At 35.2% G+C, this 24,214-nt stretch overlaps 3 protein-coding genes across 7 annotated transcripts; 2 read left to right on the forward strand and 1 right to left on the reverse strand.

Annotated features, from left to right (window-relative positions):
• Window positions 1-315: 315 nt before the first annotated feature.
• Window positions 316-8,065, reverse strand: c25h11orf24 (chromosome 25 C11orf24 homolog). 4 transcript variants are annotated; one of them, XM_039656883.2, is made up of 5 exons: window positions 7,798-8,065; window positions 7,197-7,237; window positions 6,450-6,626; window positions 2,969-3,112; window positions 316-1,798 (listed from the first exon to the last, which is right to left on the reverse strand). In XM_039656883.2, exons 3-5 carry the CDS (start codon window positions 6,595-6,597, stop codon window positions 975-977), a joined length of 1,116 nt encoding a protein of 371 aa, XP_039512817.2. In that variant the 5' UTR covers window positions 6,598-6,626; window positions 7,197-7,237; window positions 7,798-8,065; the 3' UTR covers window positions 316-974. The 4 variants fall into 4 exon arrangements, with proteins under 4 accessions (XP_039512817.2, XP_088983740.1, XP_088983738.1 ...); XM_089127614.1 differs by lacking the exons at window positions 6,450-6,626; window positions 7,197-7,237; window positions 7,798-8,065 and adding an exon at window positions 4,064-4,367; XM_089127612.1 differs by lacking the exons at window positions 6,450-6,626; window positions 7,197-7,237; window positions 7,798-8,065 and adding an exon at window positions 3,821-4,045.
• Window positions 8,066-8,454: 389 nt separating this feature from the next.
• ap3s2 (adaptor related protein complex 3 subunit sigma 2) lies at window positions 8,455-14,115 on the forward strand. 2 transcript variants are annotated; one of them, XM_039657047.2, is made up of 6 exons: window positions 8,455-8,616; window positions 9,053-9,144; window positions 9,292-9,403; window positions 9,765-9,836; window positions 11,471-11,578; window positions 13,617-14,115. In XM_039657047.2, the coding sequence occupies exons 1-6, from the start codon at window positions 8,548-8,550 to the stop codon at window positions 13,740-13,742; spliced, it is 579 nt and encodes a 192-aa protein (XP_039512981.1). In that variant the 5' UTR covers window positions 8,455-8,547; the 3' UTR covers window positions 13,743-14,115. The 2 variants fall into 2 exon arrangements, with proteins under 2 accessions (XP_039512981.1, XP_088983821.1); XM_089127695.1 differs by lacking the exon at window positions 9,765-9,836 and having other exon boundaries at window positions 13,617-13,884.
• A 2,247-nt stretch (window positions 14,116-16,362) lies between these two features.
• Window positions 16,363-23,929, forward strand: anpepb.1 (alanyl aminopeptidase, membrane b, tandem duplicate 1). The gene is made up of 20 exons (XM_039656869.2): window positions 16,363-17,019; window positions 17,104-17,246; window positions 17,790-17,926; window positions 18,028-18,154; window positions 18,347-18,501; window positions 18,626-18,739; window positions 18,840-18,983; window positions 19,085-19,150; window positions 19,261-19,326; window positions 19,423-19,595; window positions 19,773-19,849; window positions 20,961-21,094; window positions 21,176-21,231; window positions 21,321-21,468; window positions 21,551-21,639; window positions 21,725-21,835; window positions 22,783-22,950; window positions 23,046-23,186; window positions 23,283-23,364; window positions 23,456-23,929. Exons 1-20 carry the CDS (start codon window positions 16,364-16,366, stop codon window positions 23,603-23,605), a joined length of 2,937 nt encoding a protein of 978 aa, XP_039512803.2. The 5' UTR covers window position 16,363; the 3' UTR covers window positions 23,606-23,929.
• Window positions 23,930-24,214: the final 285 nt, after the last annotated feature.

Raw genomic sequence — 24,214 nt, forward strand, 5'->3', positions numbered from 1 at the left:
GTTTAGAATCTGCAGAATCTTTTTTACATATATTTTTTTTTTTACCAATATGGTTTGTTTTTAACATACAAGGCTGTAACCAACATTAAGTCTAAATGTTTCATTTAGTTTCCTTTTTTATTAAGAGCCCTGTCATGTGTGAATGTGCTGCTCAAATTGTGACCATTTCAATCTCTTTAATATATTAAATGGAGGGAAATACATAGAAGTGCCATGATGGAAGTTTTCTTCTTTGTGTGTGTGTGTGGAAACAAGTTCACAGATTTCAGCTATATGCATGGATCATAGAGATTTCACATAATAAAAAAGACAGAGTGCAAAGTAAGTTTTCTTTATTAAACATCTTTTTAACAGTGCAGCTATTAAGACTTACAAAATCAATTTGGCACATATCAAACTATCATACTTCATACCATCCTCTGATCCCCAACTAACACGATCATCATCTGTTCTTTGCTCCAGACACTAAATAAACAATGGCTGAGTTATTCCCTTGGCTTTACAATAATGTGCTTCTGTGCCACAATTCCTGGTTTGGCATTTATTCTTTACTCGCATTCAAAGAAAAAGAAAAGGCATTCATAGTTCCTGACCTGTTCCGACAAACATAAAAAGGCAATTATTGCAGCCAACTCATCAGCTGCAGATGAAACACTGAACATGACAGATTAGACAAAACATATTCAAATATTGCACTATGAATCCCTTATAACTGTTGAATAAAGGTTGAGGGCTAAGTTAATACTAAGGCTTCAGCCCCGTGTGTCAAGAATAATGTGGAAGCTAAATCTGCATAGAAACAAAAGATATACGTCACACCAACTCACTCGAGCACCAGCTAGATTCCCATAGCTAGAAGTCGTACAGGGCTTTCGAGCGTTTGAAATGTGAGCGAGTGCTACCAAGGAGCCTCAAACCAAAGTCAATCTGCTACCAAACGGAAATACGCTGAAATGTTAACCACAAAATACCACTCAGACCCCCGAATCGGAGTACATTCCATTGATGAGATAGTCGACCTGAGTGTAGTCCTTTCGCTTGTAGCTCTCGTAGGCTTGTTTGAGAAACAGCGCCACCGTGACCACAAAAAAGAGGAGGCCAAAGAAAAGAACGGCCAGCAGAGAGCTCGTGTTCAACAGGTGGCTCGTCAAAGAGTCTCCGGCCACGTCAACAATGGCTTGGTCCCTTTTGGGAATGTCCTTAGGCAGTTTGGATGTCACTACTGAGGGGCTCATTGAGGTTTTTGGCGTGGTTCGCATTGGCTTCCCATCTGAGGATGTTGGAATGGGAGGAGTTTGTACCGGTTTAGAGGAAGAATTGGATGTAGGCACTAATGGTGAGATGATGACAGACGAATTGGTCCCTGATGGTGAAGGTGAAGAAGGGTGTTTTGGAATGATGGTTTGTGCAACTGTTGTGGTGGTTGTTGTGCTGGTAGTTGCTGAAGAGGGTTTAGGGCTGGTTGTGGTTGGTTTGGGTGTAGTTGTGATGGTAGATGTCTTGGCTGGTGGTGTTGGAATGGCTTCTGAGTTCACTGGTTTTGGCACTGCATCAGCTGTGGCGGATTTCTCTGTTGAATTTGTCAGCAGGTTAGTCACTGTAGTTGTCAAGTTGTTTTGTAAATTGGTCGGTTTTGTAATAGTGGAAGTCGTAAAGATGGAGACGTTAGCTTCAGAGGCCGATGGTTGCGTGGTATTAGATGAAGAATCGTCTGGAGAAGATTGGGAAGAGTTGGTGCCCGAAGACCCTTGGAGAGGCACCAATTCTCTAGTCGAATTATTGTCCACATTGTCAGACTCTGCAAAAACAAAGTTTGAGTTGGTAAATGGTTGACATGGCTGATATTCTGAGTGAGATGAGATCAAATGTGATGATGTAATCATAAGAAAACTTTATTCTGTCGAGTTGGAGCAGTGTAGTCGGATTCACAAACAAATCCCTCTTGCCATTATTTTTAAAACATGAAAAATATATAGTGCAACCAGTGGAGTCTGATTCATAAAACAAAACACTAAAGAGTCATTTTGTGTCAATTGGACTACTCTGGTTGTGGTGTTTTAAATTCTTTAAAAAGAACCAGCCCAACAAATAATTAAAAAGAGTCAAAATTGACTGTTTAGAAAACAGTGTAACGAATCATTCCAAAATAAGAGGCAAAGTTTCTGAAGAAAAATCGGTAACACTTTACTTGAAGGGGTGTTCATAAGACTGACACGACACCTTCATAAACATGACATATGTCTTGAATATGAAGTAGGGTTTATGCATGTTTGTGACAACTGTCACTAAGTGTATTTCGCTCAATAATGACATTTTAAATGCAAATATGACATTGTTTGAGATGTCTTTGTTATGACACCTTGACATAAACTATAACATCATAACCGGTCAGTGTCTTTGTCATGACAACTTGACATAAAATTAAGTTAAACTGCCATGTGATTGGCTTTGACATTGGCTGTCATGAGGCCATTATAACTGTGTCATGAATATTTTTCGTGACCTCAACTACAGCAGTACTAATTGAATTTGTCATTAAAAAGTTATAATGGCTTCATGACAGGCAATGTCAAAACCAACCACCTGACAGTTTAATGTAATGTTAACCAATAAAGATAGGTGGTTTCTTAAGTTTGATAATTAATCTGCTGTCATGTCAAGTTGTCATGACAAAGACACTGACAGGTTATGATGGATTAGTTTATGTCAAGGTGTCATAACAAAGACATCTCAAACAATGTCATATTTGCATTAAAAATGTCATAAATGAGCGAATGACACTAAAACTTCATATTTATAACATAAGTCATGTCATGATTATGAAGGCGTCATGTTAGTCTTAAGCACACCCCTTCAAGTAAAGTGTAACCGAAAAATCAAATACTTCCAAAAGATAGCAAAACAAAACATAGAACACAAAATAAATGCAGAAAAAACAAAGTAAATGTATTAGCATTTGTAATCGCACCTGTCTCCGCTAACAGCTCGCTGATCTTCGTGACATTTCCACAAGAAGAGTTCTGGGTATTATTTGGGCAGCTGATCAGATAACACATTAACTGAGATTGGTCTTCATTTAAAAGAGCCATCGAACAGGATTCAATTTCAGGACCTGAAAAATTAAGAACAAACAAAAATCAACAAGACTTCCTCCCCAAAGAAGCTGTTGCTTAAAATAAAGCTTATTTGCAGGCAATATCGAGTGACTTCAAAACCATGTAAGATTCCTGAATTGTTACTGCTGAGTAAATGAATCTGTGCTACAGCGCACAAATAATAATAATAATTCTACCAGAATTGGTTGATAAAAAAAAAAAAAAAAAAAAAAAAAAAAAACACCAGTGCATTCAAACTCACAAATAATTAACAAAATCAGAACAAATTATTCAAAAAAGCTAACGAGTAACCATTTTGAATAGCAGTCAGATTCCTTCCAGAACAGGAGGTTAAGTTGCTGAATGAAACGCATCATATGCAAATATATGCACAAGAAACATAAAGTACATTATACCAAAATATCAAAATCAAAATTTCCAATATGATCAATTAACTAAATAAATGGACACATTTTGCTACCAATAATCCACAAATAAGGACAAATAACCTAAACCAAGTGTCAAGGCCAAATATATTTTATAGCCTGCTCTAAAAATGTGAAATAAAATGACCAGTGCAATCTGTGACTCATTAACCTCAGTTGTTTTCATTGGGACAGAGACATTCCCTGAATGCTCATTACTGGATGTCAAACTGCATATCCTGAGCTCTGCAGTCTTCGGGAACGAGCAACGTCTGGGAAGAAAAACAGGCCTTGCCGCACCTTTCTTTGATCCCCTCCCAGCAGCCATGTGTGTTAGGTACTGCACACCTCAACCTCCACATCCGTCTCCACTCTTTCCCTTATTCCCACTTCCCCTGATTACTTAACCAGGTGGCCGAGGCTAGAAAGAATTTGCTTGCACTGGCACCACAGAACGCTCCAAAATGCCCTCGTTTCCCTTTTCGGACCGAGCCAACAGACACTCGTCCAGCATTTAAAGCACCAGGTGAATCAATAATAAACCTCTGTGAGTTGAAAAATGCCGGTTGAATCATCTCTTGGTCAGCGTTGACGCACTAAATCGATAGGCCATCTGCAGCGAGTGCATTTTTTTTCCCTTTTAAACACTTCTCCAGCTGTTTGAAGCAGAAAACGCATGAAAGCAAAGGCGAATGCAGTCCGGTGTGAAATCGTAGAGGACCCGTCAAGACTTTTGCAGTCGCTTCATAGTACGTTCAGTCACTGACGTGTCGAAAAAACGCACACCGGTCCCTGAGCTGGAATGTGGAATGCTTATGTATTTATAGCTCCCCGTCATTCCAAACATTTCAGACTTCCAGATGGCGGTGGCGATTCTGACCTTGCTTTCGATCTCCATACGGTTAACGTGATGGAAACTCAATACCGACTGTGTACGTGCGTGTTATCGGGCTACCCACAAACACAAAGCCAGTGTGCCCCGGGGTCATTTTGGCTGTCTGCGTGTTTACAAAGGTGGAGGGATAGTCAAGTTCAACGTGTGTGGCCAAAGCAAAAGAGGAAAAGTGATTTATAAAAAAAAGAAAAAAAGAAACAGCATGTAGAAGGGTATGGTCCGCTGAAGCAGCGCCTGGCGCATAAGCAGAACAGCCAGCCCAGGCCTCTCTTTCATCTTAAATGTGAAACATATGGCCCTCTTTGAAAGTGCACGCTCTTCAAGGGAAAGTCGTGATGTATAAAAAGACAAAACAGAACATATGGCTTTGCTTTAAGAAAAATATGATATTCTGCAGGTACCCTGTTTTATCTCTGAAGGTAGCACAGAGACTGCATTTGATTCTCAAGCCCTTGAAGAAACAGAAAAAGAAGCCCGTCTGATTTAGCTCTTGGAAATAGTGGAAAAGAATCAAACAAATCTGTCGTTTCAATTTTCCGCCTGTCTTATATATTTGCATGGGTCGACAATAAGGATGGCCACAGGAATGTCACTTGCCTTATTGAGACAGAACTTAGCTGATCATGCAGATGCATCATTTTGCAAATTTAAAGGAACTGCTCACTCATATGAAAATTCTGTCATTGCTTGCTTACTCATGTTATTCCAAAACATGTATGACTGACTGTAAGTCAATGAGGTCCAATGTTGTTTGGATCACAGGGTTCCTTAAAATATTTTCTTTTCTTTCCACAGAAGAAAGTCATACAGGTTTGGTGACTGAATGTTTATTTTTGGGTGAAATTTGTTTTCTCTGACATTGAAATTCTAGCTGACAGTGTTCTAGCAAATTCTGCTGATGTAGATATGACACCTGTGGTAAAGTTCTCAAAATGGTTTGCATCAATGAAGTTTGTGCGAAAAACTGTATCCATGTAATTTTATATATGTATTTTAGTTCATATAAATGGGTCATTGACAAAAAAAAAAAACTGATGCAAGGCATTTTTTTAATCATGAACAATGAAAAAGAATATGTTACAGAAGATTTAAAGGTGTTTAAATTTATTTTTTGACTGCTTCTACGTCAGATGGTACAATCAAATAGTTGTGTGTGTGTGTGTGTATATGTGTGTATGTATATATATATGTGTGTGTGTGTGTGTGTGTGTGTGTGTGTGTGTGTGTGTGTATATATATATATATATATATATATATATATATATGAGGGCTGGGCAACGATTAATCGCATCCAAAATAAAAGTTTGTGTTTTTGAATAAATGTATGTGTAGGGTGTATAATTATTTGGTATATATAAATACACACATGAATGTATATTTAAGAAATAGTTGTATGTATATACTTTAAATATATTTATAACCAATTAAAATTATGTGTATAAATAAATATTTGATATATTAAAAACACATTTTTCTTAAATATATACATCTGTGTGTGTATTTATATATACAAAATAATGATACACACTACGCACACATATATTATGTAAACACAAACTTTTATTTTGGATGCGATTAATCGTTGCCCAGCCCTATATATATATATGTGTGTGTGTGTGTGTGTGTGAATGTTTAAACCATCTATTGTCCAATTAAAATATTCATAGAAAAAAAGAGCCAGGTTTGCAGTTGTGTCACCTTGATATGAGAATATAAAAATTGCAGAACAAAAGTTTTTCCAATCAATTATCTCAACAAATATATATTTTTAATAATAATAAAATATAAATAGTAAAAATAAGCCCTGATGCATCATGTATTTCTGGCAAATGCTACCTTAAATAAATGGGGAAAAATAATGTAATAATAATGGTGGTTTCTAAAGTTGTAATTATTGTTATCCCAACATGCTATAAGTTAATACTTGAGTGAAAACAGAAGAACATCTATTCAGAAATAATTAATGTATAAAAATTTAAAAAAGGATCTCAGATCCCCTAGTCCTTAGATATAATTCAATAGAAATAGACTTACATAATTTCAAGTCACAATCGTCTGGTCTTCCCACAGTCGTATTAAACACTATCTTGAAGCCGTTCTTCAAATGCATGGGCGCACATGGAAGCACAAGAAGCCCAAAGATGGGCACCAGGACCAGGACAGGGTGGACAGTCATGATCATAATGTGAGAGGTGGTCACATCCCCAACATCTGTGGGATACACAAAAGCAAGAATTTTAAAATTAACTCAACACTATATTTCTTAAATACATTAGATTGATAGTCAGATAGATAATCAATTGTCTCAGAGAAGTAAGTGAGAATTAATATAAATGTGATTAAATTGCGCCATCTAGTACACATTCCAAAACACTACTAGGAAATGTTTTGAAATTCCACTGGTCTACCTGCAAAATGGCTGTTTCACAATCTTATTCAACTAACACTAGAGCATAAGTGTAATAAAAACACATACGCATAGACAGTTAACTTAGTCATTTTCAGATTACAAACTGCACTTTTAAAGTAGTGTAAGGTCTAATCTCTTGTCGGTGCTAGAAAATGTGATTTCCAGCACTGATACAGGCTGTTTTGGGTATAAGGAAGTTTCAAAAGTGAATAAATAGGTCTTGGGCGCAGCACATTAATCTCTGCCACACCCCTCAGGACGCCCGGTCATTGCCACCACTGCAAACAGCAATGAAGGGCTCACTAAACCCGTTCCAGGATGTGCAGATCATATGACTTCCATCCAGGCTTGAACAAAGGAATGAAACTCACTCAGAGATGAAGCAGATTATTCACGGATGGTTCCTCCTGAGCTGGAATAAAACACAAATAAGAAATAAAGCTACTGTCTGTAGCTACTGAAAAAGAACAGGGTTAAATCACTCCCTAATAACAGAACTATCAGCAAAGAATCCTCAAGCTTTGTTGCATCCATTTTTCTTAAACTATAAAGGGGTAAGATCCACATTACTAGAGGGTTTATAATTTAAACAAACACCATAATGGAGGTTAACATACAATTGCATGCTAGTACAAAACACAAATTATTATCTGTGTGCATTATTATGGTTTAACACCTTAAGAGTCAGTACTAGGGTAATGTAGGTCAGTTAAGAAGTGTGTCCAGACACAAACAACACCATTGTTTGCTGTTTACAATGGAACATGTGTTTTCTAACTCTTTACATCTAGATGTTTTTCTTAAAGACAGACCCACCTTCCTACTATAAATATATATTACACTAATTACAAGATGGCTTAATTAACGTACACATGCACTTGAATAACCGCAAGAAAATTAGTATACAAAATATATGTTAGCTATTAAAGCAATCTTGACAAATATAAAGAAAGCTCACGAGGATGCACTTACCAAACAAATACAAAGCTTCTTTTCACAATACAAATATCAGTTTGTATTAAGGATGTAAACAGCAGCGTTTCCAAAACACTCTTTTTTACCGTAGTAAGCAAGCAAATGAAAACCGTCTCATTCCGCATGCAATGTGTTTAATGTCACTCTCCTGTCAAATGCTTCATATTTTAATTTGGGCTGTTTATGTAAGTAGCAGATAGCTGACAGACACGACACACGGCTGATGCGACAAGAGGAAATGCAGGACTTCCGGGTCAGGATGTGATCCGTGAGCGTATCAAAATAAAGGTACTCAGCTCATAATTAAGTTGGAGTTTATTGTACGTAGGTGGACATTGATTAACGGAAGATTACATAAAATTACATAAAATCGTTTTAAATGACCATGAACCATGATAGTTATCGTTTTTAAAGTATAATGGGATCATATGTACCATTGGTTTTGATACCGCTAACTAAACATAAGTATTATAATACACACAAGTAACAAAGTAAAGATGAAAGCATGCAATTTAGCTCATACCATACATATATATATATATATATATATATATATATATATATATATAGTTATTGCTACAGATAAGTGATAAAGTGAAGAAACTGTTTTTCCAGTCTGGAGTTTTAATTACAAGGACTTTTATAACGGAAAAATGTAAGTCACGTGACACGGAAGTGCTCAGAGTCATTTTATTACCAAGCAGAAGCTTCGCTAAAAACCACATAGAAAATAAACAAAAAACAAGGATGATCAAGGCTATTCTTATTTTTAACAACCATGGGAAACCCAGGCTCATCAGATTCTACCAATATTTTGTAAGAGACTGAAACTGCATTTGCCAAGCCAACTAATGCCATTTGTTATCATTCATAGAGACCTGACACACTATCATCAGCAGATTAATTTAATTAATTGATATTTATTGAATGTTTCGTAGTTACCCATGCAGTATTAGCTTCAGATAAATTATGTTTGTCAAATATGTTTCGTGGTAAGGAATTGTTTTTTCAGCTTCAAAGGTCTTACTGGAAAGTCAGTTCCTTATTTTTAATGCTTTATTATGTAGCCTATAGCATAATATTAAACCATTATACATAATATTACATAATATTAAATAGTGGTCTATACTACTAGTGTTTGCTTTTTTCCTATATATATATATATATATATTTTTTTTTTTTTTAATGATGAGTTTATGTGAAAATAAGATAAAACAAATTTGTAATCAGTTTGATCATGCTTCTCTTACAGGCAGAAGACATGCAGCAACAGATCATCCGGGAGACCTTTCATCTGGTGTCCAAAAGAGACGATAATGTCTGCAATTTCCTGGAGGGTGGAAGGTGACAGAAGGGGTTTTACAAATGAAGTTGCACATAAGGGCTGGCTGATATGATTTTGATCTATATTTCAGTATCCATGACTGTATAAAGATGGATGCTCTGCTCTCAAAGGTTATTTACTGTTGTTTTGCTCTTCCTTTTGCTTAGTTTGATTGGCGGCTCCGACTACAAGCTGATCTACAGACACTATGCCACTCTGTACTTTGTGTTTTGTGTGGACTCATCAGAGAGTGAGCTGGGGATTCTAGATCTCATACAGGTGAACATACTGCCATTCTCATGTTGTAGTACTGGTTTAAAGCCACAAGGGCGTACTGTGTTTTTCATATTGCCCACATATCTTTTTTGAAGGCGTATATAAAGACAAGGCAAAGTTTACAACCCTTGTTTTAATGAAATTGTTCATGCATTAATGCTCACTGAACAATACTAATATTATCTTTAAGTACAATTTAAATACCAGTTATTCAGTATATAATGCTGCCATTCGATACCATGGTATTGCCACAGTACTTTGTTGCATGAGTGGACGTGCATTGATCGTGTAACACAAAGTCTTTTAGAAATCTCTATGAAAGAACTTGTTTTTATTCACTATTGTACACAATCTTATAATGCAGGTCTTTGTGGAAACCCTGGACAAGTGCTTTGAGAATGTGTGTGAACTGGACTTAATCTTTCACATGGATAAGGTCAGTTTTCAGGTGTATGATGCTCACTTCATAATGACTTTTTACCTCCTTGGTAAAAAGTGTTCTTTGGTTAAATATTTATTTGGGCATGAATAAATGGGGGTGATCATAATGCTATCCGTTATGTAAGGAAATTTTTATATGTTGGTCTAAAATTTACTTTCTGATAACGTCGTGTTGATTTATTGCGGCACTGTAAAATACGTTCATGATAGAAGTGTGCACTACGCTGGCTTCATCAGTTATCTTGAGTGAAAGGAATTACTGGGAAATGATAATGAATGGCTTTACGGTAACTTGATTGATTGTGTTTGATAATGCGCATCAGTAGTCCTGTGCTTGTGTGTATTTTTAGAGTTATGGTCCAGTCCCGTTTCATGCTCCGATTCAGTCAGTTGAGCGTTTTATGGCACTGTGTAAAAGTATGGATTTGAAATAAGTCAAATTTACAGTCCAAATTGAATGCTTAGATTATAAATGCCATACTACACAATAATAGGTGTGATCGTCTTGAATCAGAGACGTGCTCTAATCGCTCTCATGCTACTTTAATGTCATTTATCGATCAGTTGAACTCACTTGCAGTGTGACCAAATAAAATGATTCTTATGAACCTGTTCTTTTAGTGAATGAAATCAGACCAGTGTATTTCAACTCTTACGAACCGGTTCTTTTAAATGATCAAAAACATATTAGCAGTGTCCCATTTCAGAGGCTGCATCCTTCGAAGGCTGCGAAAGTCGGACTGAGCGTTGTTGAATTGGGTGGTCTAGCCTAGCTCTTTGTTCACTCTAAAAATGCTGGGTTGTTTTAACCCAACTTTGGATCAAATGTGGACAAACCCAAACACTAGGTTAAAAAATGTCATTAAAAAATTTAACCCAATGGCTGGGTTTGTCCATATTTGACCCAAAGTTGGGTTAAAACAAGCCAGCAATTTTAGAGTGTATTTTTAGAGTATTACTATATTAAAGGGTTAGTTAACCCATTAATGACTCACCCTCATTTCGTTCCAAGCCCAAAAGACCTCATTCATCTTCGGAACACAGTTTAAGATATTTTAGATTTAGTCCGAGAGCTTTCCGTCCCTCCATTGAAAATGTATGTACGGTATACTGTCCTTGTCCAGAAAGGTAATAAAGACATCATCAAAGTAGTCCATGTGACATCAGTGGGTTAGTTAGAATTTTTTGAAGCATCAAAAATACATTTTGGTCCAAAAATAACAAAAACTACGACTTTATTCAGCATTGAATTGTCTTCCGGTTCTGTTGTCAATCCGCGTTCACAAGTCCGCAGTGACGCTGCTGACGTGTATCCGGTGTGTCCGTGTATTTGTGTTCAAATAAATATGGCTGGGCAAAAAAATGCAAGTCTTCCTCTGTGTTGAAATCCTTAGACATGTTTGCGAAGAATGTTTTGTTCATAGCGTGACTGTAAACGAAGCTCGGCGCACCAGATAACACGTCAGCAGCGTCACTGAACACGGATTGACAACAGAACCGGAAGACAATACAATGCTGCATAAAGTCAAAGTTTCATTTTTTGGGTGAACTAACCCTTAGCTAATGAAAAAAAAGCAAAACCAGATTTTCAAAGTCTTGTAGGTTTAAGTTTTTGTTGTTTTTTCCCAGGTCCATTACATTCTCCAGGAAGTTGTCATGGGCGGGATGGTTCTGGAAACTAACATGAATGAAATAGTCGCCCAAGTGGAGCTTCAGAATAGAATGGAGAAATCGGAGGTGAGTTCACATTTACATTACCCGAAGTCACTCCAGTTCAGCTGACATAAGTTCATGCATACATCTTTACCTCAAAGGGAACAGGAAAGAGTATTTTAAATAGTTTAATGTGACGCATACTATATGCTAATTAATTTAACCAAAACATAAAAGAAAAAAGTCACCTTTATATGTTTCAAAGCAGCTTTACAGTGATATCAGACAAATGATGTTGTTCAGCTGAAGTGTTTTCAGTGTTGATTCATTCCCGTTGTAAAGATCATCAATTTTTAAGCTACTTGTTTAATTCATCTATAAAAAAAATCAGCAAAAAATGATGTCATCGTCCAGTTCAGTTCTAATACAACAGGGCTAGTACAGTCAGATTAATAATATGTGTTGCACACATTAATTTTGTTTTTCACTGCATGTTCTACACAGAATTTAATGTTTGTGAAACGCTATAAGTATGAATATCACAAAAGACATTTTGTCATGTTGCTTGTTTAGTATCACTTGAAACTATTTTGGACGTAACAGTACATCATGTGAACAAACTAAAATGATATCATGCAATAGTGAAAGATGTCTCAGCAGATACCAGTGTATCATGGTCACCTGATATCCTATCTGGGGTCGTGGCGATCACTAATGTTTGACAACACATGACACGCTCTTATGTATACATAGAAGAGGTTAAAATGAGGAAATGTTACACAAGACAATAAAGCGCACATGGCAGAGAACAAATGAACATCCATACATGATGTTTAGGTAAAGACACTAGAAACGTGATGAGGAACTTCATGACTTCTTCCACTATGTACTTTGACCTGAAAATGGTCTGTCAAGCTGGGTCAGGTTTTCTTTTATAACTTCTGGTTATAAAAATAATTACTATTTCTAAATACATTGTTACATATATTATAATAAAAGTATTTGTTTATTTTATTTGTATTATATATTGTATTGTGCTGGGTTTTGCCCTATAGGGATAGTTCACCTTAAAAATGAAAATTCTGTTATTAATTATTGCTCCCTCCCTCCATTAATTAATTGCATTATGGGTTTGGAAAGACATTTTCACTTTCGTTCATCTTCGGAACACAAATGAAGATCTTTTTGATTAAATCTGAGAGATTTCTGTCCCTCCATTGACAGCAATGTGACACGGATGCTTCAAAAACTTCATAGGGAGATTGTAAACTAAACTCTCGTGTGGCGTAACACGTGAATGAACTGCATGACAAGCGAACATACTTGGGCTTGAGCCAACTGATGCGGGAGTTGATACACTTTTATATGTGAATAAAAGCCTACATTAAATCAGTTGGTTCATCATATAAAGCAATCATGTCTCTTCAGAAAATTTGGGCTAAAATTCATATGCTCAATTCATATAGTGTGATAGTTGATTTTTGAATTTTTTAATGTTTAGATTATTAGTTAAAGCTACACTGTGTGATTTTTTTTTTTTTACCCCATAGTGGTGAAAAGGTATATGACCATCTAATGAATATTAGTTTGTGTTCCTCTCAGTTCCGATTTCGTTTTAACTCCTACGGTGGCCAATGTAGTCCAAGATTAACTTGGCTTCCAGTTCGACCTCGTCCATGAGTGTTAACTCAAATGTAAACGCGAAAGGCGAAGCTTGAATTAACGGGTATGTCCCTCTTTGGCTAATGTACTTTCAAGATGGAGGGGCAACATGGCGACCGACATTAGAAACCTTTACCCGTATGTATTTTCAATGGCATATTATACACTCACGAGAATACTTTATTACTTGAACGAAGTAAATCTACATTAATGAGCACATATATTTTTGAAAGAACTAAGTGTTTTTAGCTAAGAATAAACTAAAAGAGTTACACAGTGCTTTAACATTCAGAATCTAACTAAAGTAAATTTACTTTATTTATAAACTAAAGAGTTGCCTATAGATCTTTCTTGATAATACATGTTTTTAGAAATAAAAGTATAAATATTGAACACAGATCTGTTAATCTGCTCTAAATAAAAGTGATAAAGTGATATTTTTTTTTTTTTTTTTTGGCAGGGTGGTCTGTCTGCAGCACCAGCACGAGCTGTTTCTGCTGTGAAAAATATGAACCTTCCTGAAATACCCCGTAACATCAATATCGGGGACATCAACATAAAAGTGCCCAGTCTCTCCCCGTTTTGAGTTTGCATGTCTGATTTTTGTGTTTTATCGTTGTCATTGTGTGTTGACATTCATAGTCATAGATGCTGTCTCCCCAATGCCATTTATAGACTCCATGACTGACTGTCACATGAGGACTCTTAGAGTCCAAAGCACACTACAGGGTCCAATCATTTACAACATACCTTTCATTTCCGACATTGGCTTGTAGAGAAACCGTTGTTCGAATTTTGAGTATAGTGTTGTTTTGTATTTTTATGTAATTCTACAATACTAATGTGATTTTTTGCCAACAGACTAACTACTAAAACTATATGTTACACATATATATGTTAATTTATATTGAATGTTATACTATACTATACTATATCATTAAAATTGTTTTTGTCCAGAATCAAGTCTCGTTTTTCTCAAAAATCGCTCTTTTTTACTGATATTGCGAGTTTCTATTTGATTTACAGAATATACATTACAGAACGTATCAGCAGTTTAATAAAATTTGGTCTTTTCTAAAACTATAACACTCATTGGGGCAAGGTGTGTTTCATGTATGACAAAAGGTCAGCATATTTTTGAAAAATCATGCTTGTGTTGATGGTTTCACCATGAGTTTGCAGTGTTATAAAATCAACTTTATTGCATTGGAAACTGAGGTCTTTAAAGGTGTGGTAAAACTGAAAATGAGTTCAAAGATAGCATTTGCATCATACAGTCAAAAACAAATGATAGCATATCTAGAAATCTCTGATTTCATATACAGTTATCTTTGAAGGCAGTGGTCTATCAAAGGTTAAGAGCCATCAGATGATATCTGAAGTCCTCAACTCAGTCTTACCTGACTAATACCTCACAAGTCTTCTTTGTAAATGCAAATTTTACAAACAAAAGAATCAGAGAATAGGGAATTCACTGCTGAGGTACTGCCTTCAGATTAAAAGACACTAATATTTCACGCAGTAAATGAAATATTTATTGCACTTAGGAAATTACAAAATTAAGACTTTTGAAAATGTAAAGACGTTTTTGTATGTAATTTATGACATGGCAAATAAAATTATATAAATGCTTTGAGATCATTGTTAAGGTGAGTTTTATGGAGTCTGCTGACTTTGTTGAGTATCTCATTTATAGCTGGTGTATGATGGGGAGATATCATAAAGACTGATAATCATTACACCATGCATTTGCAAATAAAAGTCAAACTAGTGTTATTGGCTATATTTTCTGAGATAATAATCTTAATAATAAACACCATGCCTGGAACAATGTTCCACCATAAAAAAAAAAAAACATGTATTCCAAAGGCCAAATTCATATTTTGTTTTACATTTTGGGGAAGTGCAGTTTAAAGTCCAGGCTGATGAGACGACCACTGAGGGAGGTATTTTTACAAGTTTATTTGTTACTAATCCCGCCATTTGCTCCTGTAAACACAAGTTAATTTAACTAAACTAAAGTTAAACTGTATTTTTTTTCCCACTTAAACAGTATAGTTGTATTGCAGTGACATGTAGTTATCCTTTAACAGCTACAAAAGGAATTAAGTGTCTGTACCAGCAGTTACATAAGATGTGTCTTTTTGTGTGAAGTGCAGGTTCATGTCAGCAAATTAAATTCAGCTTTAATGGATTTACAACAGTGCACGTAGATGTTTGGTTCACTATGACCTGCCATAACAGTATAATGTGTGATTCGGTGTGGGACATCTGATTCAAAATCAAAAGAAACCAAGTCGTCTGCACTAATATTTTGTTTAAATCTATAATATATGTTTAATATGCAATTTATATATGTTTTTGATGTTTTTATATAGTATATCAAGAAAATATATTTATATAAATGTATTTTAGTGATTTGTTTTCCATATTTTTCTTCCATTTTTTCCATATTATTAAAAAAACATATATTTTTTTTAGAAATATAGTTGCATTGTAGATGCAATATATTGTAGATACATATATATACACAATCCAAACCATTTTTTTCCATATTATTAATATATATATATATATATATATGTATACAATCCAAACCATTTTTTCCATATTATACACACACACACACACACATGCACACACACACACACACACACACACACATACACACATGCACACACACACACACACACACACACACACACACATATACACACACAATGCAACTATATTTCTAAAAAATATCTTTTTTTAATAATATGGAAAAATGGTACAAAAATATATTATATATTATAAATATTATAAATAATATATTCTATTTTTATAAATATATTGTATTATATTTTTAAATATATTCTATTTTTATAATATAATATATAATATATATAATAGTTCATTCCTTTTATTCCAGTGTTTTAATGTTTTGCTTGTCTCGTTTTATAATATATTTGGGGTCATTTTGAACGGCTTGGGTAATTTGCCAAATATAAAATATACAATTATTTTTAACCATTAGAATGTTATCACATCACTGAAAAAGCATAGAACAGTGAGAAATAGCAACATTTTGATAACACATCAGGCGTCAATGACTTTCTAAAACCCCCTGATATTTCAAACGCCCTCTTGTACATGGTGTTAATGGATGAACCATTCGTTCATGTGGGAGGAGACTTCCCATTTCTTTAAATAAAAAAAGTTGTGCAGATGTCAGTTTCACTCCTCTCCTCCCGTCATTCATCAAGCATGGGAAAGGGTTTCCACATAAGTAAAACTGTCGGGATAGTCCTGATTGTGGTAGGAGCTGCAGCAGTAGCCACAATCATAGCCCTCTCAGTGGTCTACTCCCAAGAGAAGTCCAAGAACAATGAAGTTAAAACCACAGCTGGAGTAACAACATCCGTTCCAACAGCACCGACAACAGCAACATCCGTTCCACCGACAACAGCACCATCCAATGAACCATGGGACCAGTGGCGCCTTCCTCAAACTCTAAGTCCACTAACCTACAATGTGACTCTGTGGCCACGGCTCAAGGTGGATCCGACATCCGGACTCTTCATCTTCACGGGGATGTCCAGCGTGATCTTCAGATGTGTGGAAAAGACAGACCTCATCCTCATTCACTCCAACAAGCTGAACATGACAAAGCCAGTCACCTTGACAGCCCTTGGAAGCCAGCCAGCTCCTTCCATTGATTCAGTAAAGATGTACGAGAAAACTCATTATATGGCGATTAAACTGAAAGAAAATTTAACTGCTGGGGAAAGATATGAGCTCTACACAGAATTTGTGGGTGAGCTTGCAGATGACTTGGGCGGCTTCTACCGAAGTGAATACGATGACGAGAATGGAGTGAGGAAGTAAGAAGTTGATCTGTCCTATCTATTCTTTCTGTTCTGAAAGACATGTTGTATATATAGTTAAATCTCTTTGTTGTTCTTCAGAGTGGTCGCAACAACCCAGATGCAGGCAACAGATGCCAGGAAAGCGTTCCCTTGCTTTGATGAACCTGCAATGAAAGCGGTGTTCCACATCACTATTCTCCATGATAAAGGAACCACAGCCCTCTCCAATGGCGTTGTGATAGGTAAATGAACACTTTATTCTGTATAGGAACAGTGATGGGGAGGCTGCTTTAAAAACACAGCTTGTTATTTAGAATTTGAAAAAGTTAAACTACAAGTCACTGCTTTAAAAAAAGTGAGAGGAAAGTTCAGGATAAATTGATTCACTAAAATTAATCAGACATTCCTATTCTATGTATGGGTACTGTTGTAATATAAAAAACTACACTGTAAAAAAATATTTTCATGATTTGTAAATTGTAATCACAACATTTTTTCTTTTGTCAAATCAACTTAAATCATTTATTTAGTTCAGATAACATATTATTTTGAGTTTCTAATGATTAAATCAATCTGCTTCATTGTTTTGACTCATTTTTTCCATTTCAATGAACTTAAAATTTTAAGGCAACCAGGTTACTTGATTTTTTTAAGTTAAACCAACAATATTTTTTTAACTGTACTATAGAGAAGTGTGATTAATTAGTTTCCTTTATTCATTTAAACTGATTTCAAGAAAATTTGATGAAGAGTTTGATCAGTCAATATCTCTTTTTGATTTTCAGACGAGACTGAGATCACAGTGGATGGCACTCTTTTAACCAAAACAACATTTGCAGCCACAGAAGTAATGTCAACATATTTGTTGGCATTTATTGTCAGTGAATTCACCTCCATTGAACAAACAGATGGAGATCTGCAGGTAATTATCTTTTCACAAGGTCTACAGAGAAAAGTATGTTATCTTGCCCACCAAGATAACTCTTTTTACTAAAAAATCCATACTGTCGTTTATACAAACAGATTCGAATTTTTGCTCGCCGAGAAGCCATAAATGCAGGTCAAGGAGAGTATGCACTCAATATAACAGGACCGATTCTCAGATTCTTTGAGGGGTATTACAAAGTCCCCTATCCGCTGCCCAAATCAGGTAAGAACCTATGAGCAAGAAATTATGAAAAAAGATTTATTTAGTGTGTTTATTGTTTTATGACCTATATTTCAAGAAGCAATTAAATAATTTTTAATTTTATTTTTTATTGAAAGTTTAAGTAAGATTACATTACTAAAACTTTTTAGACAGTTTTTAGATGTTTAACTCATTCCTCAAAATGTTGAACAGATCAAATCGCCCTGCCGGACTTCAATGCCGGTGCAATGGAAAACTGGGGCTTAATCACATACAGAGAGACAGCCCTGCTGTACGATAATAAAATATCCTCAAATGGAAACAAAGAGAGGATTGCAACTATTATTGCCCACGAACTTGCCCATCAGGTATGATCAGGAGTCCTTTTTTCAAATTTGAATCTCTAAATGGAAAATGATTTATAGAATTTTCTTTTTAACCTATTTTACAACTGTAAAGTTGACTTTTCGCCATATTTCTGTTTCTTTTTAGTGGTTTGGAAACCTCGTGACTATCAGGTGGTGGAATGACCTGTGGCTCAATGAAGGTTTTGCATCTTACGTAGAATATCTTGGGGCGGATGATGTTGAGAAGGATTGGAACATTGTGAGTTTTTGAAGCTAAAGCCAGGGCAATAATGCTAGATGCTAAAAGCTATCACTAAAAGCATGAAATCAAAACTGACTCCTCTATTTCTATCCCACAGAAAGATCTGATCGTTCTTAATGACGTTCACCGAGTTTTCGCCATAGATGCACTGGCCTCGTCTCACCCTTTGTCATCTAAAGAAGAGGAGATCCAAAGACCGGAGCAAATTAGTGAAGTGTTTGATACCATCTCCTACAGTAAGGTAGCGTGGGAACTGTTTGCTTAGTGGACTGTAATGTTTCATAATCAAGAACATGCTGATTACATGTGGTTTGTCTGATAACATACAGTCTCTTCCTCTAGGGTGCATCAGTACTTAGGATGCTATCTGATTTTCTGACTGAGACATTGTTTACTGAAGGCCTGCAAGTAAGCTCCCTTTGTATGCTTTTCCTTAGTGTGCCATACAATAAAAATGTAAAATGTTTTTAAACTAGAGAGTGTTTTTGTACATTTACAACAAATTTGTTTTTTAACAGACCTATCTGGATCATTTCAAATTCAACAACACAGTGTACACAGACCTTTGGTACCATCTTCAAATGGTATGTTGTAATTAAACAAGAATGATCAGCAGTGTAATTATTGGATTTGTTGGCACAAAACACTATATAAGTGCTCATATCTGCCAAATGTTGTAGGCCGTGGAAAAGAATGGTTACCAACTGCCCAAAACTGTGCAAGAAATTATGGACCGCTGGGTTCTTCAAATGGGCTTCCCTGTGGTTACTTTTAACACAGCAACTGGCCAAATCACACAGGAGCATTTCCTCCTAGACCCTAACACTAAACCAGACAGGCCATCAGAGTTTAAGTATGTAAAAAAATATATATTTAATAAGACTTTTTTTTCTAAAAGCACCTATTACTGTTTTTAATTATGGCACCATTTACTAGACACTTTAAGAATACTAGATATGCTATACTTAAAATCACCACTAGGTTTTGTTGAAATTACTATATTAAAATATTTTTTTATTTTATTTTTTAGCTATGAGTGGTTTGTACCATGTTCATGGATAAAGACAGGAACAGCACAACCCACGAGATGGCTACTACAGAAAACTGGTGAGTTTTAAGATGACGCTGACATTCACAATTATATTTGTTGTAATAGAGTGCCGAAGTGATGACGTCACTTTGTAGGACAACTCGGAAGCTTGCGGCGCATGGGTTCCCTCGATCGAAAAGCTATACATTTTCCCCATAGACTTTTGGAAAATCGCAAAAAATAAGATCTTTGTTCAACAAAGAGTTGTGACCCTAACACGTTTTGTCTATCAAGATAATCTTTACAAGTTAATCCAAAATGTATACATTTTGAAGCCTATATAAAGTTTTTAAAAAACACAAGCAGTCACAAAGTTTAAAAAAACACAAGCAGGTTATAACCAGTGTGTTTTATGTCACAGATCAAAACGTGAAAATATTTAGAGGCTTTGTTCACGACAGACCTTATTTCAGGCGATTTAGCAAAAACCCATTAAAAAATCCCATAGACTTTAGAGGGAACCAGGAGTGCTAATATGCTAACTCCACTAACTTCGGCACTCTATAGTGATGACTATAGTACACTCTATAGTTCTAAACCTGTATGATTTTACGTGGGACTAGCAGAATGCCAAATCTGCTCTGTTTCATACAATGACAGTGGATAAAGACATAGGGCTTTCAAACTAGACAAGTATCTGTAACAAGGTTCAGACGTTATGGGAAGAAGGAGGTGGGAAACAGTGAACGATCAACACATTAAAGGGTTAGTTCACCCAAAAATGAAAATTAAGTCATTAATTACTCACCCCCATGCTGTACCAACCCCGTAAGACCTTCGTTCATCTTCAGAACACAAATAAAGATATTTTTGATTAAACTTGAGAGGTGGATCACTGCTATAGGCTGCCTAAGGGATCGAAATTTGACGGCCCAGAAAGTCATTGAAGAAAATGTTTAAATATTCCATGTGACTACAGTGGCTCAAGTATAAGTTTATCAAGCGACGAGAATACGTTTTGTGCGAAAAAAACTAACAAAAATAACGACTTTATTCGACAGATTTTTTCACGTTTGTGTCAACTTTGGACTTAATTATATTTTAAAATTATCATTGGATGTTAATAAAGGACAATATTGTATTCTTTAACATAAATCTATGTATTTCTGCTTTCCTTTTCTAAATTAGATCAAACAGATGACCTGAAAATAAATGCAAATGAGTGGGTTCTGGCCAACATCAACGTGACAGGATACTACAGGGTTAACTATGATCAAGAAAACTGGGAACGCCTACTTAATGTTCTCCAGACAAACAAAGAGGTAAGAAGAAATAAATGCATTAAAAACGCAGGGAATATTATTAAAAGATACTTCTAGTGACAGCAATCTTTTTCCATTTAGGAGATTCCAGTTATTAACCGGGCGCAGTTAATTGATGATGCTTTTAACCTGGCCAAGTAAGATCCAAACTTCATTCTTCAAATGTACTGTAGGAGTATAATTTCCAGCCAGTCCAAATGCTAAAACGTATCTCTGCCATTTACAGAGCAGGAATTATACCAACAACATTGGCTCTGAGAACCACACTGTTCCTCATCGGTGAAACCGAGTACATGCCTTGGGAGTCTGCTCTCGACAACCTGGACTACTTTTACCTCATGTTTGATCGCACAGAACTGTACGGCCCTATGCAGGTAAGCTTCGTCTCTGGATATTTCAGAACATCAATCGAACTGAGCTTGAATTCTAACATCACATTATTCCTTAAACCTGCAGGCATATGTGGGAAAACAGGTGGAACCTTTGTTTAAACACTATACAGATATTACAGATTGGAAGAATGTGCCAGATGGACATACTGACCAGTAAGTCCTGCACATATAGAGACGATAAAAGTTTAGATTTACTCTCAAGCCTTTATTCACTGTATTCATGTCTTTGTATCTGCAGATATAATCAAGTGAATGCGCTCAGAGTTGCCTGCAGTACTGGGTTGGAAAACTGTACGACTCTAGTAAAACATTGGTTTCAACAGTGGATGGAAAATCCAAATAATAACCCGTGAGTTTCAATCAGGAGTAAATAGAAATCTTAGAGAGTGTCTGGTGATCTTTCCTGAGTGCATCATAGTTAAAATGTATACTGATGCAGATATGTACTCCTTTTAAAAAAATATTATTGTTATTATAAATGGTTTTAATGTGTATAATAATCACTGACATTATATGTTATATATATATATATATATATATTAGGGCTGTCAAACAATTAATTGCGATTAATTGCACTGTGTACTGTGTATAATTATTATATATATATAATATAAAATATAGATTTATATATATATATATAGATTTATATATAATTTATATTATATATAAATATTTTAGATTTAATTCATTTTTTTTTCTTAAATATACATGCATGTGTGTGTATTCATATATACAAAATAATTATACACAGTGCACCCACATATATTATGCAAATTATATATATATATATATAGTATATATATATATATATATATATATATATATATACTTATGCATTTGAAGTTGCCCCAAAAAGTATTTGGATATCATGGTTACACCTAAAAATATAAAGTAATAAAGCATAAAGCGATAAATATTTTTAAAATGTTTTAAAAAGATATTCCAAAAAACATTTTGGTTGTCAAACTTTTTTTTTAAAAAATGTCTATAAATGTAATACATTATTTCTAAAAAAAAAATATTAATGGCTCAGAAAAGTTAGTTTTTAGAAAAGGTTTATAATCATTTGACACCTGGTATATATACATAAATAATTTTATTTTATAAATACCCAAATACAAAAAAAAAATATGGGGGGGGGGGGGGGCACTATTTTGTTTCATGATTTATTGAAGTATGTCAGTAATTTTATAGATTGTAAAAATATCAGCTGATTAGCTTGAATTAATAGATTGTCATCCAACTGTCCTTTTTAATAACCAATAACCAGTCACTGTATTTTTTTCTCTGCATCAGTATTCAAGCCAACTTGAGGTCTACAGTATACTGCAGTGCCATTGCTGCAGGTGATGAAAAGGAGTGGGACTTTGCTTGGGATATATTTCAAAAAACTAATGTTGCTTCAGAGAAAGATCAACTGAGAGCTGCAATGGCATGTGCCAGCAAGCCCTGGTTACTGAACAGGTGAGCTCACGGGATAATGATGACAATTACATTGTCATGTTAATGCAACTCTCATTGAATTTAGCTAAATACATGCGCTTTGTTTGATTTTCTAGGTATCTCAGTTACACTTTGGATCCATCGAAAATTCGGAAGCAAGACGCCACCTCTACCATCATCAGCATTGCAAACAATGTGGCCGGCCAATCGTTGGCTTGGGATTTTGTTAGGGCCAACTGGGAGTACATTTTCAATCAGTAAGAAAAAATACTGTGGGACTATGCTATTACTTGCTTAAAAATACAGATAGCAGTTTTCTATAGCTACAATATCCACTTTTCATTCTTCATTAGGTATGGAGGTGGATCTTTCTCTTTCTCCAATCTGATCAATGGTGTCACAAAGAGATTCTCAAGTCAGTTTGAACTGCAACAGGTATGCAATCTTCCCCTTTATTTATTGTCATCTTGTACAACAGATAAGTATATATGAATGTTTCTGAATCTGTTTTGTTTTAAAAACACAGCTGATACAGTTCAGGGATGACAATGAACAAATAGGTTTCGGTTCAGGAACCCTTGCCATCCAGCAATCCATCGAGAGGACTACCGCCAACATCAAATGGGTCGAGCAGAACAAAAATGCGGTCTTAGATTGGTTCAAAAATCCATCGTAACTCTGAAAGACGAACATACTGTAGTTTGCTTGCTTGGAGGAGGACAGTAACACTGGACATTGTTTTACCTGGCCTAGAGGGTTTTTGCATGAACGAAAATGATTATTTATTATTCAGGATGTTCTAAATTGCAATATGTTCCAGAGCTACTTTCTTCCTATGATGATGTACTGTATATAAATATCTTTCTTTAAAATGTGCCTCATGTTATAATTGTTATTTCTTTTTTATAAAATGAATCCAAAAGAACTGAATATGTGGAAATCTTTGGTATTCATCATTTTCATATTTTGTCTAATGAAAATAAACGCTTAAATCCATGAACTCTCTTTTGCATTGCAGTTACTTGTTTATATGCTCATTTTTGTATTAGGACATAAACTTATTTTATATGAATATTTTACAACTTACACTGACTCAATCAAAAAGATTCAATGAAATGAAAACATTTTAGATTATATCGGATGATTTCAACATCTATGATGCTGCCATGCTTGTTTTTCTAAGCTTCTTCCCACGATCACTTTTTACTAAAGAGTAATGGCTGCATAAACATGTCAGGGAAGACACATGCCATAATATATTATCTTAGTGCACGGCAACTCATCA

This window comes from Pimephales promelas, chromosome 25 (genome assembly GCF_988280905.1).
Source record: "Pimephales promelas chromosome 25, fPimPro1.hap1.1, whole genome shotgun sequence".
Classification (NCBI taxonomy): domain Eukaryota; kingdom Metazoa; phylum Chordata; class Actinopteri; order Cypriniformes; family Leuciscidae; genus Pimephales; species Pimephales promelas.

What these genes read in the sequence shown, in the direction of transcription:
- ap3s2 (XM_039657047.2), top strand. Translation starts at nt 8,548, where the DNA reads ATGATCAAGGCTATTCTTATTTTTAACAACCATGGGAAACCCAGGCTC. An exon ending in TCAGATTCTACCAATATTTT is followed by an intron (nt 8,617 to 9,052) that starts GTAAGAGACTGA and finishes CTTCTCTTACAG; the next exon opens with GCAGAAGACATGCAGCAACA. An exon ending in GGATTCTAGATCTCATACAG is followed by an intron (nt 9,404 to 9,764) that starts GTGAACATACTG and finishes CTTATAATGCAG; the next exon opens with GTCTTTGTGGAAACCCTGGA.
- anpepb.1 (XM_039656869.2), top strand. Translation starts at nt 16,364, where the DNA reads ATGTCAGTTTCACTCCTCTCCTCCCGTCATTCATCAAGCATGGGAAAG. An exon ending in CCCACGAACTTGCCCATCAG is followed by an intron (nt 18,502 to 18,625) that starts GTATGATCAGGA and finishes GTTTCTTTTTAG; the next exon opens with TGGTTTGGAAACCTCGTGAC. An exon ending in GTCAGTTTGAACTGCAACAG is followed by an intron (nt 23,365 to 23,455) that starts GTATGCAATCTT and finishes TTAAAAACACAG; the next exon opens with CTGATACAGTTCAGGGATGA.
- c25h11orf24 (XM_039656883.2), bottom strand. Translation starts at nt 6,597, where the DNA reads ATGATCATGACTGTCCACCCTGTCCTGGTCCTGGTGCCCATCTTTGGG. An exon ending in CGATTGTGACTTGAAATTAT is followed by an intron (nt 3,113 to 6,449) that starts GTAAGTCTATTT and finishes TTAATTTTTCAG; the next exon opens with GTCCTGAAATTGAATCCTGT. An exon ending in CGAGCTGTTAGCGGAGACAG is followed by an intron (nt 1,799 to 2,968) that starts GTGCGATTACAA and finishes TTGTTTTTGCAG; the next exon opens with AGTCTGACAATGTGGACAAT.